At 37.8% G+C, this 17,807-nt stretch overlaps 1 protein-coding gene across 1 annotated transcript; it reads right to left on the bottom strand.

Moving 5' to 3' along the window:
• Nucleotides 1–2,662: 2,662 nt before the first annotated feature.
• IBSP (integrin binding sialoprotein) lies at nt 2,663–11,191 on the bottom strand. Its single transcript, XM_004266142.3, has 6 exons — nt 11,138–11,191; nt 10,997–11,047; nt 10,822–10,899; nt 7,192–7,254; nt 3,824–3,997; nt 2,663–3,261 (listed from the first exon to the last, which is right to left on the bottom strand). The coding sequence occupies exons 1-6, from the start codon at nt 11,189–11,191 to the stop codon at nt 2,728–2,730; spliced, it is 954 nt and encodes a 317-aa protein (XP_004266190.1). The 3' UTR covers nt 2,663–2,727.
• Between the last annotated feature and the right edge of the window lie 6,616 nt (nt 11,192–17,807).

Below are 17,807 nucleotides of genomic sequence, written 5' to 3'. Positions count from 1 at the left end.
ATCAGCAGGGTCAGCCATGAAAGAGGCAGGGTATAGAATTTATGTAACAATAATAAATTGAAATGGGGAAGGGGGATATTCAGCGCTCCCTGCGGATTAAACATGGCTCACCCTGGTTGCCAGCTGGGGAGGATATTGATTGAGGCATCATGTTGGAGGAGGTAAGAGGGACTTGAAGTGAGGGGATAGGGCCTAGGGAGACCACAGGGAGAGGGGCAGAGTCATCTCTCAGAAGCAGCTACCCTGTGGCCATGCTAATACCCCAAGGCCATCCACCCCTGGGGTGTGGGCTGAGCTGGGAGGCCAGTCAGCATCCCATTGCTTGGTGAGGGCCTACATGTCACCATGAATCATCTCACATAAGTAGCCCTCTCTCATGCTAAGCCCATCTGAACTCTCCATGTGGTCAATGTTCTTTAAATGGTCTAGGACACTCATAAGTCTCCCAAACCTTGGTATCTGGAAGAGGTACATGGAAGAGCAGCTCTCTGACAACCTTGCATGGTCTCCATATAGACCATGTGGGCAAGAACTGACTGCAGTCCAACCTGAGTCTTAGCAAAGTGCCCTGTGGCTGGCCAAATCTAAGATTTGATGATTCTATGATATATTGTGATAGTTTGTGACAATGTCACAAATAAAGAGTAAAGATTACCTATATTGCTGAATAAATAGTATTTATCACACTGTTCCCAAGGCTTCCATCTCATGAAAAGCTTTTGCTTACAAGGAGGCATTAGGACAAGAAAAAAAATGATCTATGAGTTCGCAAAAGACAATTTTTATGACCAGGTAATTCTATTACAATCAGATGCACCTAAATGTTTAGATGGAGAAAGGAAGGGACTGGAGAGGAGAGAGGTGATGATCTGAGTAGCTCGTAATGGGTCGGACTCTAAACAGCAACCCACTGAGTATACTCCACATGTAGGAGGTGAGGGAACAAAGACTAGGGAAGGAAATTCATTTACTCTCGATAACACCATCATTCAAGCCCACCTAACTCCAGGGCTCGTGCATTTTGCACAATACCAGTCTACCTATATAGAAAGGTATACCAAAATACCTGAAAAATATCAGAGGATCCTTGCTTTGAAAATATTCTTTAGGGCTCAAGTCATAAAAAAACATAGTTGGTTCTAAGAAAATTGTGATAGAGGACGTCTCGTTTTTTCAGCAATGCCTTATCGTTAGAGATTTCCTGCCCACTCATGGCTCAACATCCATTCCTGATGAATATGCACTAATGAATATAGCATTCCTAATGAATATACGCTAATGGTCAAGAGAACAGATCCTAAAGCTAGGCTGCTGCTTTGACGTTGTGACCTGGTGCAAGATGCTCAACCTCTTTGTACCTCAGCCCCTTTGTCAATAACATGGGCGATAACAATAAAACCTAGCTGACAGTTTTGTGAGGGTTAAATGAGTTAGCAATAAATTACATTATTGGAATAATTGGGAAAATTTGAATATGGACTGTGTACTAGAAAATATTATCATATCTAGGTTGAATTTCTTGAGAATGAGAATAAGAATGGTATGGCAGCCATGTCGGAGAATTCCTTGTTCTAATACTAAATGCTGAAGTGTTTAGGGGTGAACATTGTGATGCCGTGATGTCTGCAATCACTCCTGGCACTCTTCATACATATATGAAGAGAGGCACACAGAAATAGAAAGAGATAAATATGGCAAAATGTTAACCATGGGTGAATTTAGGTGCTCATGTACTAGCCTTCCAACTTCTCTGAAGGCTTGGCATTTTTCAAAATAAAGAGTAAGGAGATGATGGGTTGATGTTTGTGCGTATGTATAAGAGTTTTCTACTCCATCCCACTGCTATGCCACCTAGAACCAAATCAATAGGAGTAGGGCTGCCAGATGTAACACAGGACAGTCAATTAAACTTGAATTTCAGATAATGAATCATTTATTTAGTATAAATATGTCCCAAATATTTCACAAATGCCAACTATTGCATAGAGCATACCTATACTAAAAAGTTACTCATTGTTTATCTGAAATTCAAATTTAACTAGGCATCCTACATTTTTATTTGTCAAATCTGGCAACTCTAATAAAAGCTGTTTATTTCCCTGATATATGTGACTGAGCCCGCCCACAAGCATTTCAAAATCTTAGTTATGTTGATTTATCCATGAAAAAGATGTCTATCGTCCTTCTTAGTTTTAAACCATAGAGGAAGTAAGCTTTCATACTTTAGCTGAATCGTCATCCCACTGGTCTCACTTTTTTTCATTCTGAATCTCTCATTTTTCTTCTTAATTATAACACATTTGAAGGATTGCATTTTTATTTGTGATAAAACCCATAGATAGAATATACATACAGGTCACATCAAAATACATGAGGATGATAATTAAACCTAATATACAGTGATGGATAGGTAGTGTGATTAGAGAACTACACATTTATTGTATACAGTGTTACTGATGTCAATGAATCTCTTCTAAGAAGCACCGCTCGAACAAAGGGTATGTTTTAGCCATTAGCGCAAACACGTTAAAAACGCTATTTATAGAACTACAACCTCAAAGTATTCAGTCACACACGATCTCATGCATTGGTTAACCACTTTGGAGCGGCAGCACCAGTCCACGGTATAATATGCACATTTGTTGTATTGCACCTTCCTGAGTTGAACTTTGAAAACGGTAACCACACAAAGTGCCGGAACGGATGAATTCATCCCAGTCTAGGCCTTCACTGGTGGTAGTAGTAATCTTGACCGTCATAGCCGTCGTAGCTCCGCCCTTTATAGTAGCTGTACTCATCCTCATAGGCTCGGTAATTGTCCCCACGAGGTTCTCCATTTTCATTTTCGTAGATTTCATATCCATTGTCGTACTCATTGGTGCCTGTTTGTTCATACTCCCCCTCATATCCAGGGGTGGTAGTTTCCCCAGATGGTGGTGGGGTAGTTCCGTAGATCTCCTGGGGTGGAGCTGTAGGTTCAAATCCACCATTCGGAGAGGTAGTTGCCTTAGAGCCACCATTGTCCTGGCCTCCAGCCACTGTGGTTCCTTCTGCATTGGCTTCGGTGACATCTTCTTCGCCTTCTTCCTCTCCATTGTCCCCACCGCTGCTGCCGTGGCCATTGTCTATCTCTGTGCTGTTGGTGCTAGTGCCATTTACGCCCTGCTCATTATCATCCACTTCTGCTTCATTTTCATTTTCTTCCCCTCCTTCTTCATCACTTTCCTCCTCTTTTGTAGCCTTCTTTCCTATATCCCCAGCCTATAAGGGAAAGTTTGAAGGAATCCAAATTTAGGTGTGAAAAACATAAAACTTAAGGCCATTATTTCATCCAACATAGGCTGTACTGACAGCCTTGTCCTACATGTAATTCTTAATTGAAGCCAATTTAAGTTACCAAAGAATTGGTGGGTTTTTAAAAATTCAGAATTAGTACCTTTGTCATTGGGTTTTGAGGGAGAAAAAAGGTACCTGATAAAATAAGTCTCTGTGGGAGATGCTTTCTATAGCTTTGCTACTCACTTTCTCTGTCTTGGAATCCTCTTCCCAGAAATGCTATGGCATCTCTCAGGACCTTTTATCCATTGCTAAGATGCTTCTCCTTAGTCTTCTGTGATAATATTGAAAGTCAGTATAAGAACATGGAAAGAGAACTTCCATGGGAAAAACCTTTCCTTATTTGTAAACAGGGACATTGTACCTGCTCTTACTTTTTCATTGAGTTAATGAAGATAATATAAAATACTGTGTGTAGAGTGTCAGGATAACCTCAGACTTCAGTAAAGCAATGAGAGCAGATTGAACATCTTGGAGGAATTGTTACCTGCGTGGGAAGCTGGATGGCAGCTAGACCTATATACCCTGTTCCAGGTGCGATCTCCTCTCCGTAACCAAGTGTGGTAATGGAAAGGGTGGTGTTCTCAGCCTCTGACTCTTCGTCTTCATTTCCCTCAGAATCTTCATTCTCTTCATTGTTTTCTTCTTCATTTGAAGTCTCCTGGGGTAAGTGTCCAGAGCAAGAAGATTTATTTAAGCTAGAAGATAACTCAAGGTTTGTTGTAGTCGTGAACCGTTATTGGAAAGAACGTCCTCCGTATCCCTCAGCCAGCTTGTCACCCAGTGTTGACAGTTCTGCTTCCTCTTGTGCCATTTGCACCTCTCACTTCTCAGAACTCAATTCAAAGTTTTCTCATGCTATTTACCTCACTATAGTGTGTTTTAGATATTTATGTATTCCGTTTAATCAATTCAAAAATATTTGTGTAATAATTTCAGCATATCTGACTCTATGGTATCATACAGTACATAGCTTAGGCTCTGGAAGTCTTGTTAATAGCTGCTACGACATGACAGTTCGTTAGTTATTGTATTTGCTGACAAATGAGCTGAGAACTTTATACCTATTTTTAAATTCCTTAGAGCAGTCTTTTAAGGTAGGGTTGTAACTCACACCCTTTAGAAAAGGAAAGTGAGCTCAGAAAAGTTAAATAACGTGTTTAAAGTCTCATAGTAAGTGACGAAACTGTATCTTTCTAATTAAAAAACAAAACAAAACAAACCCGGGCCCTTTCTGTGCACCATGACGTTTTTGATGACAAGGAGGATTTATGTGAATTGTCCACACTATACCTAGGATATTTTTTCAGAAAAGAATTCCTTATAGAAGCCCCTCTCTTCAAACAAGTTGATTGCATGTCGTATTTACTATCAAAAAGAAGTGAATGTATTTCATTTACTTTCAGGAGTATTTAAAGAAAAAGAGACATATTAAATTCAAAATCCATCTGCCAATATATAAGCCAGTTTTGAGAGGTGGGCAGTATTCAAAAGATGTCAGGCATTTGACACACAAGTTTTCTGTGCGAAGAAGAAATCAAACACTCCAAGAAATCCTTAGCGATATATTATGTTATTGCAGGAAGATGTTTTTTAAAAATTACTACTCCTCAATGAATGTTATTATCATCTTTAACATTTTACTATTTTGCCTTTTCTCCATGTTGTTAGGCAATTGTTTGTTGATCGAGGTAACCTCTCAAAGTAATTCATAGCTAATATTGAAAGTCAGGAATTCATACACAGAATTTATTTACTTTAAATGAGTACTGGAAAACTGAATTTATTTCAATGTGCTTTTCAAGAGATTGTGGAGGTCACATGCAAAAGAATATGTGCTGCATGATTCCATACATGTATGTGTGTGTGTGTGTGTGTGTGTGTGTGTGTGTGTGTGTATATATATATATATATATATATATATGGAACACAAAAAGAGCCAGAAACAATCTATCTGTTAGGAGTCAACATAGCAGTTGCCTTTGGTGGTGGTTGATTAACAGATGGAATGGAGCACAAAACATGTGCTGCTTTTTTCTGTGGGTGCTGGTTACCCTTAAATGCTCAATTTCTGAAATTTCAGTCATCTCTAAACTTACGATAATTGTGTTACGTACATTATATTTCAATAAAAGTTTTATAAATGTGAGACTGAATAATTTAGGAGAGGGAAAAAAATGTATGATCACCAAATAGAAAATATGCCTAAGCACCTTCTCATGGGAATGCAATTCCTGGAGACTCTGTATTTAATCTGAATTGCCAGTGACATTTTCAGGAAGAGACGGGGACAAAAGAGGTTCTAAACTCTCTTCAGGATGGAAGACTCCCAGGTTTCTTCATCCAGTTTTCCACTCTCACTTTGAATGAATGGTCTTTGGAGCATTTATTCCTCTGAAGTTTCAAAACCAAACCACCAAATATTGACTGGGCACTATATATGTATAAGAAACTGGGCTGGGCAGTGTGAAGAGATGCAAAAGAGGGTACAGCACTGTTGACCCCCAAAGCGAGGATTGTTACCTATGGCCTCTAGTCTCCTGGGTCTTGGGGAGTTTGCAGATAAGTTCTGGGAGGACCAGAAATGTTCAGAGATTGTTGGTAAAATATCGAGTACGTGAAATTTCATCAGAATTCTAAAGGAACCTTAATGTTTCTCCATCCCAACCACCATCGTAACAAATGAAGAACCACTGTCAAAAGATATGCAGTCTAACTGGGAAATCTAGCTGGTAAGGCAATTTTACAATCTCTGTACAGCAAGCAGCTGTAGTTAAATGGATTACCCTAGCTTAGTTCTTGTGTAAGATCGCTATGTGGAACTCCAGGCAAAATGTTGTGGCATTTAGTAGGTGGCATTTTTCCTGGTACTGGCTTGACATTCTTGTAAGGTACCCCTTTAAAAGCTATTAGGATAAATTGTGGTACTAAAAAAGTTACTTTCATGGTTAAAAAAAAAATCAGACTAATTATGCGTCACTTTTAAAGTTCCCACACCATTTTGTTTTCAAGAGAGCAGACGTTTATCCATTTTGAGCAGACATTTTGATCCATTTTAGACTGTCATTGTCCCTTCATAAATAGCATCTAAGAATACCTGAATTTAGAAGGTTCCCAAACCAGTGGATAGCTATAATTGACTACCCAGGAAAATGTACCTAATTACTATGTTTCTATGGGCAAGAATGTCAGTTATAAACATGTTAGCACAATTTCCAAGTTATATAGATGAATTTTAGCCATGAACTATACTAATTTGTAGTACTATATAGGAAGGTATTTATACATCTTGAGCATTTGCATTTCTATGAAAACATGAATTTTATTAGTAGACAAAAAGACATATAAAATTCCAATCAGAAAGAACAGCCCTCCTTTGTGAGTCAAGAAAGGCAGATGAATCACAATAACACTGTAGAGGAGATGAGATTAGCTTTCTTATACTACCCACTGATTAAACTGAATTTTTAAAGTTCAGTCATTAAAACAAGTATTGCACTAAGTTTAGGATTATTGTATATTTGTCTTTTACCATCGTGCTCTATCCGCCTAAATGTAAATAATACTTTCTTGCCTCCTCTCCGAACTTACATTTCTTCCACTTAAAATAGAGATACTTTTGTATTCATATACAACTTACACGTAACTTTACCCCCAAACTGTAATAGTGTTTTAAGCAGGTCATTTTATTTAATCCTCATTTAAATAATATTCTCCTTGTCCAAAATAGAAGGCTGTGGGCAGTTGGTAACCTGGCAATGTCTATTTGCTGAGTGTAGACTACAGGACACTAGTTTTCTGTTTGTTTTTTGTGCTGCCTGGTTCGCTATGAAAAAACCTGCAGAAATTCCTTACCTTTTCTTCCTCCTCTTCTGAGCTCTCACCATTTCCATTTTCTTCAGATAAGTCACTACTGCTCTAAAAAAAAATGTATACATGAATTCATAGACATATGAATATATATGTACGTACATATTTATTTACTTAGAACAGCTCTCATGCTACTGTGAGAAAGATGTGAGGAGATTGGACATCTGCAAAACAAGGTTAGAGAGAAAGGGGCATTTTACAGTGATCGAGATATGCATTGAAATATTCCATTTTTAACCTCGAAAGCATTGACAGTGTGTTGAAATATTTTGTACGTAAAAACGAGAGCAATGAATGGCAGAATGGCTTAGCTCTGAGAGAATGAGAATTATCTGGTCCAATTTTTTTATTTTACAAAGAAGGAATCTAAGCCCACACGGTTGTGAATTCTCCAACCAGTTCAAGGCAAGTCTTGAGCTAAAACATCGATCTCATTGTTTTATTTTCTTTATAAAATATGAATGAAATGATAACTAGGCTTTTTACAAAATATAAGGTGTTACTGGATGATTTTCATAAATAATGAGCTCTCTTGGTGAATTTAACTTAGAATTTGACTTGAAATTAAATTTGCATATAATTTTTAGTACCTTTTAATCTAATTAAAGCTAATGCCTAAAATGAAGTGTGTGTGTGTGTGTGTGTGTGTGTGTGTGTGTGTGTGTGTGTGTGTAAAGTTATATAAGAGAAAAATTCATTTACTCACTTAGGAAATTTATGAGTACCATTCCTCTAAAAAGCTCAATATTGAATGAGAATAAATTAAACCAAGGAGTCTGCATATAAAAATAAAATTATAAGTTAATGAGCTTTGCTACTTTTTAAAAGGAAAGGTATATCTAAACATCTGTTATCTGAGCCTTTAAGACAGTGGAGGAGATTTTTCCTCTTTCTCGCAATGTTAATCCAAATTGAACTTTCCTTCTTTCTTCTGCAACCACTCCTTAATGACACTAAGCATACGAGTAGATACCTAACTTAAGATTCTGTCATTTTCTGCTCTGCAAATTTATCTTTGATTCTGGTGACTCAGTTAAGTACTGTCGGTCTTAGAAAACATAGCTGTGGAAGAACCTTAGGGTTAGAGATCAACCTGAGGGAATATTCATGTCCCAGCCCCGCTCAGGGCTCTCCCTGTTGGGCTCATTCTTCAGATAGCCAAGCCATACACCCAAGGAAAGGAATGCTTGTCTCCTTGAGCCAAGAATAATCTTGGGTGGAAAAGAGAATAATTAGACCTGCTCTTCCACTGCTATGACCTTAATGACTGTGCCTCCCCTAGCCCAGAGGTGAATAAAGCATTAGATTCTATTGGAACTATTTCTATTTGTTAGTTAAATTATATAGAGAGGACAGCATACTTTGTCTCAATGGGAATGTTTTAGTCATTTTACAAGCTTTCCTTACCTCTAGCTTTCATCTTACTCCAATCATTTCACTCTTCAATTAGTATCTGCAGTGAGGACAGTTTTAAAACTGCATGAAATGCCTTGAAGACTTAGTATTTCTTATTTTCCTTTCTTTCATTTACACCTTATTACCAACTTGTCAATAAGTCTTATTGATTCTTCTGGAAGTCTTTCATATACTCCTTCCAACTTCTATCCCTACTGCATTTATTCACTTCCAAAATATATATTCCAGGCACTGTACTGAGAATGAAGGTCGTAGCAAGAGAGGAAGTTGGAAGTATGGGCAGTTCCCCATGTCAAGTACTGTGATAACTGAGATGAGTCTGATGAAAGAAATTTAAGATAAAGTCCCTGCTGTCTAAGAGTTCACACACGAACCAAATATCATTTTAATCATAAAAATACAATTTCCTCAGTTAAAAATGCTTAGGGTGTTAAGCTTATTGATACTTACATTTCTGTAGTCAAGCAGATAAGCTACAATGGACTGACAGCCTTGCAATCAACATAAGCTATTTCATGCAAGTTGGTATTTTAGAAAAGATTATATATAAACACAGATCAGTTTGAATAAAACACGAACTTCAAAGCCAGTGCAGCTTAATGCATTTGGGGGTGATAGTCTGGACACTAAAGACTTAAAAGACTTAAGGAAATAAATAATAAGGAGCTATGGAAACATATAAGTAGACATGTAGGGAGAAAAATCTTGGAAGTCAAACTTTGTAAAGTGGGATGATAGATCATCAATACTAGATCAAACTGTTGGATCAGGAGATATATTTTATTGGATTATATTTTGAAAACAGCTGTCTTATTTACAAATTCTACATTGGTTGAGATAAATCTATCTGCATATAATCTGTAGAAATTTTGTATATTAAAGATCTGCTTAAAAATCTATGAACTTTGGGTCTATCAGTAAGGAAAAATATGACCTCTCCTACTATCTTTTCACTACAGACATTTGAATTGGGCCACACGTAGATATCTATAAAAATTTTTAGGTGGGAATACCTCCAAGTGTATGATATTTTAGAAAAGTTGAAGAGGTAGTCCGAAACGTAAATGTATTATCATTTCCATTTAAGTTTAAGAAAGACAACAAAGTTTCAAATGAGCAATGTTTATTTATGGGCAAACCAAAGAATGGAAGGCAATTCTGAAAACCCACAACTCTTGTATCATTGGTGCTCATATTTCTGTGGCCATACACATTCCCCATAATTATTATGGTGCTAGAAATACTTTAAGATGATCATTTCCTCCCATTGTATGAGCTGGAAGTGGGTTAGTCCAACATATGGCAGGATACTATGCCAAGCCACCGTGCTAAGGCATCGTTTTCAGCGGCCTTACTGCTTTTAGTGTCTCAGGAGACGGGGGTCAGATGGTGCATAATTGGTGCCCTGAGCCCAGACTGTATAGTAATAAAAATAGCACAATTCTGGTTTGTTGTCTATTTAAAATCAGCACCACACCCTCTAGTTTTCAGAACCCTCTTCACAGGTAACTCAGTAAAAACAGAAGTTCTTATTTTTAGTGTTTAGTTATTTTCTGTTTGTTTGTTTACAGATTTTAAGGATGCTTTGTTTTTCTCATGAGGTGTTTAGTTTGCTTCATGAATTTCTCTCTTTCCTCTGCATTCTTGAGCTACACTTTCCATTAAAGTTATGCTCCAATATGCTGTATTGTTCTAGTGAACTACACAGGTCAAAGGTTAAGAAACTCTTCAGCAAACCAGTGGTTATCAGGAATTTTTTTAATGCTCTTTGTTGTTTATGAAGTCAATTTTTTTCCCCTAAATTAAAAGCGTCTAAATTATTGGATATAAAACACTTATATGACTGTATAATACGGCAATTAGTGGCCTTATCACTGACTTAAATGTCAACAACTGATAAAATTGTCCACTTTCGTCAGTGACTTAGACAAAACACCTGAACCCAATGTTCTGCAGTGTGTGCTTTCATTATGTCACTCTAGACTGGGCCCAAATGAGTTTACTCTCTATGTGTGTGGCTCTGCTTTACAAGAAAACCTTAGGAATAAATTTTATTTTATTATATTAAAAACAAACTGTTTGTAGTCAGTGGTCTTTCTGGCTGAATTTCAGGGAGAGTTGAATTTAGGTGTTTTACAGTTAAATTTGATTTCCTTTCAATTGTAATGGGTGAGAAGGAAAATTAAGTTGTACACTTACCTGAACCGGAAATCGTTTTAGAGGAGGATAAAAGTAGGCGTGCTTGTAAAGGTAATATCGGGGCCTGTACTTATAGACCTGCATGAACACAATAAATGGTACATTCATGTTTCATGTGCAGTAAGTCTAGAGGGAGTGTAGTCAAGTCAAGGAAGTATATGCTAAGGTGAATTACCCCATTTTCTTCAGAATCTTCTAATTTGCCTCTTCGATGCAAATTTTTCATCTGTTTAAAAGAGCATTTAATTATTACATATTCTCTCAATACAAAAAGACAGAAATGGAAATAACCATAGGTTTTGAATAAAGAACTTACTGAGAGAGCACAGGCCATTCCCAAAATGCTGAACAAAACTAAAGCCGTCTTCATTTTGCTTCTGGAATGAATGAAGTGGTAAAGTTAATGAGTAAAACTAAGAATGTACCCTTTTTTGCTCATACTAGGCGATGTATTTAATTGTTTTCATTTTTGTCCAATTAGAGTTTTGACTAAGTAGGACCAAATTTCTGCTTTTGTTCTCAAATTGTTCCTTCTGTGTAAGTGGTAGAAGACTGACTTTATCCATCTAGTTGAATAATCATGAGTTCCGTATTTGGTTTTAACCTGTCTGCTCTGATTTGTCAGTGGAAGACCATTTCATCACTGCCACAGGCTTGCATGTTCAGTGTACTTCATGTTGGGGCGTGGAAGCCTCCTGATGCCCTTGACGTAGAGACATTAGCTAGTGCAGTTAGATGACCTGTTTGTTTTGTTTATAATTAAAAACTAAGCAAAAACTGAATACATTCAGATGGTTGCTTTTATGCCAATTATCCTACAGGCTGTTTCCAGCTTCTCTATAGCTTTTGAAGTAAAAGTTTGTTTGTGGGCTTCCCTGGCGACGCAGTGGTTGAGAGTCCGCCTGCTGATGCAGGGGACACGGGTTCGTGCCCCGGTCCGGGAGGATCCCACATGCCGCGGAGCGGCTGGGCCCGTGAGCCATGGCCATTGAGCCTGCACGTCCGGAGCCTGTGCTCCGCGGCGGGAGAGGCCACAACAGTGAGAGGCCCGCGTACCACAAAAAAAAAATAATAATAATAATAAAAAGTTTGTAAAATGTAGGCTAGGAGGCATTTTCCCGTGGATATCTTAGAATACTTGATATTTTTTATGTGTATGAAAAGATCCATGACATGTGAAGTATTATTCTCATAACATGTAGCACCCAAATTCCATGTTTAAGGATGATTCTATGAGAAGAGTTATCAGAGTTCATCGTGGGATATCAGGGGGACATTTCCTCAAGTTACATTCTTCTCCAGCTCCATTTAAGCTTTCCATCACTGATGTGAGAGGTTGTCATGGAATGGATGTGGGGCTCTCCAAGGTCAGGGTGATAGTCGTGATGGAGACTTCAGTTTTATGGAAGAATTGAAGATGTAACTGTCAGAATAGGAATACATTGTGAACAGTCCTGGGGTTTGCAGCCAGGCCAAGATCTCAGTTCCACATAGATTCCTCATAGGTAAAAGGAAAGCAATTGTGAAATCGAATCTTAATTTTATTCTATTTGATAAAATCCTATTTTAATAGAAGTTGAACAAACTTAGCTGAAAGCCACTAACACCCAGCACTTGCACTGACAAACACATTTAACTGAGAGTGCTTTCTCCTCCAGAGCGACAGTTTGGGCAACATTTTAGGAGCAATATGTAATGGTAATGGGAATTTCTCCATAAACACACTGGGAAAAGTAATATTTAACATGTATGAAACACATGTCATATACTATACACTGAAGGTAGATTCTGCATTTTATCGTCACTAGCCACAATTTATTGCATCCTTATTGAGTATCTGACGCTAAAATAAACATTACACAGAGTAAGGCTAGAGCCCTGGAGAAGCTGTCCGGGGTCCTCTGTCACCACTCTCTTGTGGCAGAGTGGGGCTTTGATTTTGATGCCTGAAAACTGGCTCACCATCCTGTCTACTTTAGCAAAAGTTCTTGACGGCCACGCGGGGATAAAGTGGTTTCCCCTAAAGGAGACCCATCTGTCTAAGAAGCTCTCATTGCTGCTGAGGTGCTCTGAACAATACTTTGACCTTGGCCACCCATGATGGAGCCCATCAACAAACAGGAAGATTATTGCTCTGCCGCTTTATGAAAAGAGTTGGAGTAATTACAGTATCTTAAAGAGCTAAAAACTAAAATATGTAGAACCGTAGAAAGAGTTCAGAGTATCAAATTTTCTCATTGCAAACCATAAAAACAACTAGATGAAAACACAACAGGAGTAATATAAAAGGAAACAAGTGATTCATGTAGGTAGCAATTGGCTGCCTACATAAGTCTCATTTTATTTACTTTGTGATTCATCAAGAGCAAAGACCTCTATAGTGCCCACTACTAACCCAGACAACAATTAAAACAATTTTAAAGGATTGTTTTGAGAATCTAACTGCAAGTTTTTATTGGGAAGAGTATAAACTAACAACATCTCTTATTTCCCTAGTACTATGCATTTTTCCATTCTGCTTTTAGAGCTATAAGATAGTAACACTTTGAAACCAAATATATAACATACTGAAAAATACTGTTTATAATTGAAGTACAGGTTAAGCATAATTGATGGAGAAATCAACATACATCGAGGCAGATTTGTAAATGCAAAACAGTATTTCAGTCAGATTACCTTGAATGCATCAGAATGAGTAAACAAACAGTTATCTGTGAGGTACAGAGGTAGAAAGTAGGAAGCATAATTTTCTAGTTTATGTACATCATAATAAGAACTTATTTACATGTTTAGGTTAATAAACTCAGCCTTTTGGAAAGAATCTAAAACATGAGGTACTAGTTTAATGATAAACAAGTGTTAAATTACATAGCAATTCTATACAATGTGTTAATATCCATATTTAAATAAAAAGTTCAGAACCAAGCCCGGAGATGTGAAATGTGGCGTGTTTGATTTTAAGATAATCAAGTCATCATATTAAACCCTACCCTTTTGCAGTCCTGGAGTGAGAAGGCAGGCTCCCAGGAGTGAGTGACACAGATTGAGTATTTCCTCTGCTCTCTCACTCACTCATTCACTTGCTCTTTCAGGCTATAAACTCTTCTTTGCCTTCCCACAGCCAATCACTGTCATGGTCAAGGTGATGTCAGAATGTGGATTCTCACCAGAAAACCCCCGAACTTCCACACTTTTTCAAGACACAAGCTCAGCTGAATAAACATGAACTGTGGTTCTAGTGCCAAGAGGTTTGCATTGTGGAATTTAATTGAAGGTTTAGATGAAGATGAATAGTTTGAGTTCTGAATATATATAATAATATACTGGATTTGAATTAAAATAAATAGCAAAAGATTTAACCATTTAAACATTTCATAATTATACAAATTTTCATTATGTTGAAAGGAAGGAAAACTTACTATAATCAGATACAATCCTACATTATTAATTTAGTAAAAAAAAAAGATACTAAATAATAAAGGAAAGAACCTGCTAAACAAGTAATACTTTAATATCAATTATTTTATATTTTTTTCCTGAAATATGCTTCAGAGACTCATAAATTAAAATTGGTATAATTAAATGTCAAAATGTGTAAGGTACATTTCCTGAAACATATTGCTGAGTATAAAGGTTTTACACTAAGTTTTTGAGGATTGTGCTACTGATACTAGCACAGTGTACCATACAGTGATGGTAAGTATGCCCTGGGTTGCATGGCTAGTAAATGGGGAATCTAGGGCTCAAAGTCAAGTCTGTCTAATTCTAGAGTCTACTTTTCATCACTATATATCCCTGCTGGCACATTCAGAAAACTTCAGTGATTCAGTAGATTGGAATATAGTGAGTGGAAGTAGGGACAGATGAGGATGGTCAGATAGGCAAAGACCAGATGAGGGAGTTACCTTAGGCTGCACTAAGGAGTAGGGACTCCATCATGGAAATGAGAGAATTCCAAAGCGTTAAAGCAGAAAAACAATATATTTCGATTTGCAAGTTGGAAAAATCTTTTGTTGATAAGGCAGAGCTGTGTTGAGGAAGGCAAGATTGTTATGGAGGAGAGGAGTTTCAAGAAGCTATTTTAGTGGTCCAGGAAAACAATTATAAAGGTCTAAACTAAAGCGGTAGCAGTGGGGATGGAAAGGATGGAACAAAGGAAAGCAATGTTAAATAGATAAAATTAACAGGACTTAGTAGAAGTAAGAGAAGTGGAGAAGCCGAGGATGATTTCTGGATTTAGGACTTGGGTAATTTTGAGAATTGTGCGGCCATATCTCATGCAATACCTAGCAGAGCAATTGGTATACTATAATCAATCAGTAAGTGATTAATAGTTAATAGTATAAGATATACTATCAAAGCTAATAGTATTAACTTTAATATTAAAGTTAATAGTATAAGATGTAATAAAAGGAGTAGAGAACTGAGAATCAAAAGATTGAAAATTTGTTCTATGAATATGTGAGTCACTCAACCCCAAGAAGTCTTCAGTTTAAGCCATCTTTTAAAAATAAGGGGATTTTCACACCAAAAAAGACCCAGCCATTGCATTCCTCCATCACCTGTGAAGTGTTCTTCCCAAGCAATAGAACTTGACTCTGATGAAGCCTCTATATCTACCAGATTAGAGAAAATACAGGGAACAGAAGACTACGTAAAATGAAACCATTGGGATGCATTCAGCCAAATCCAGAAAGTGGGAAACTTCATCAGACATATTACCTGGCTTCTATCTTATTAGCAGAAAAAATACAAAAGGAAGAAAGGGAAACTGTCGATTTAAGAGACTTCAGAACATAGACATATCTAGAGAAATTATGAAACAACTGGAGAAATGTTGAGTCCTGACCAGATATTTTCTGGGATTAAGAAATTGTTGTTAAATTTTTAGGTATGATGATATTATTATTATTTTAAAAAGAATGCTCATCTTTTAGAGATTCAACCTAAAATACTCATGGATGAAACAGATATCTTGGGGTGGGGATGAAGATGAAACAAGGTTGGATATAAATTGATAATCATCAGGACTTCCCTGGTGGTGCAGTGGTTAAGACTGCACTGCCAATGCAGAGGGCCTGGGTTCGATCCCTGGTCAGGGAACTAGATCCTATGTGCATGCCGCAACTAAGAGTTCGCATGTCACAACAAAGGAGCCCACCCGGCACAACCAAATAAATAAATATGTTTTAGAAAAAGGACTTCCCTGGTGGCACATGGTTAAGAATCCACCTGCCAATGCAGGGGACACAGGTTCGATCCCTGGTCCAGGAAGATCCCACATGCCACGGAGCAGCCAAGCCCATGCACCACAACTACTGAAGCCCGCACGCTCTAGGGCCTGCATGCCACAACTAGTGAGCCTGTGTGCTATAACTACTGAAGCCTGCGTTCCTAGAGCCCATGCTCTGCAACAAGAGAAGCCACCGCAGTGAGAAGCCCACGCTCTGCAACGAAGACCCAACGCAGCCAAAAAATAAATAAAATTTGATAATCATCAAATTGATGATTAGTCAATGCAGATTCATGACGCTATGCTCTTCACCTTTGCATATGTTTGAAGTGACCTATACAGGTTTCTTTTTAATGGAAATGATTGAACTAAGTGATCTCTAAGACTTTTTCTATTTCTAATATTCTGTAATCTCTTACCTTCAATGAGTCATTTAAGCCTGATATATCCTTTCCAGCAGCCCTATAGCTACTCTAAATTGACTAGATTTATTCATGCAAGTTTATTGGAACATTCTTTCTAAGAAGTAGTGCTAGAGGAAAAAAGAAACAAAACCAAAGATTCTTACTGCTTTTTGTTTTTGTTTTTGTTTATAACTAGGGCTGTCCCAACAACACCTTTTGTTAAGGTCTCATCATCACGATGGTCTTTATTTAAACAGGCTGTTATGGACTGATTCTCTTAGATGGCATATGAACACACATTCGCATCATTGATGCCACAACCAAGTTTCACTGTGTGATGAGTCATGTCTGGAAAAACCCTACACTCGTTGTGATGTACTCTTTTTTCTTACTTGCTACATTTACTCAGTTACCAAATCTTAGTAACACCACCTCCACAGTTTCTTTGAAATCCATCCTCCTCCCTCCTTTCTTGTTGCCTATGCCTTTGTTCAAGTCCTCATTACCTCTTGCCAGGTTAGAATATCAGTAGTAATATTCTAATTGTGAGCATGTTGCCTATTTCCCCTTACCAAAACTTCTGTGACCACAGGATTTAGAATCAAAGATTGAACTGAAGTCCTGGTGCTGTCTCTTGCTAGCTTTTGACCTTGGGTAAGACTTGCTCAGCCCAAAAAGTCTGCCCCCAACTTTCCTTTCCAATATCATTTATTACTTCTTGCCTGCTAGAATATATTTCAAGATGCTCTATATAGACTTATTAATTACTAAGTCTAAGAAGTAAATAAATACTTTTAAGACATATTTCATGTGAAGTCTCTTAGCAGCTCTTTTTTTTTTTTTTTTTTTTTTGCGGTATGCAGGCCTCTCACTGTTGTGGCCTCTCCCGTTGCGGAGCACAGGCACCGGACACACAGGCTCAGCGGCCATGGCTCACGGGCTTAACCGCTCCATGGCATGTGGGATCTTCCCGAACTGGGGCACGAACCCGTGTCCCCTGCATCAGCAGGCAGACTCTCAACCACTGTGCCACCAGGGAAGCCCTCTTAGCAGCTCTTAATTGAAATCTTAATAACCTAAAATTTTCTGGAATAAATGACAAAATTTCCTCTTTTCTATTAGAAAAATGCTAAAATTCCTGGCTATGCCAATATTCTAGTTCTTACTAAACCCTAAAGGGTTCCATATCTTTCTCTATGAAACCAAAAGGTAGTATGTAGTTTGGACAACAACCTTCACACCTATAGTGTTCTTCTCCTGAGCTACCTCACCGTCAGCCTGGTTGCTCTTTGATACTTCATCTTTGGACCCTTTTCTGCCCAGTCTAAGTGTCATACCCCTTTAACCTT

This window comes from Orcinus orca, chromosome 4 (genome assembly GCF_937001465.1).
Source record: "Orcinus orca chromosome 4, mOrcOrc1.1, whole genome shotgun sequence".
NCBI classification, from domain to species: domain Eukaryota; kingdom Metazoa; phylum Chordata; class Mammalia; order Artiodactyla; family Delphinidae; genus Orcinus; species Orcinus orca.
This window is presented reverse-complemented; position numbering and strand designations above follow the sequence as displayed.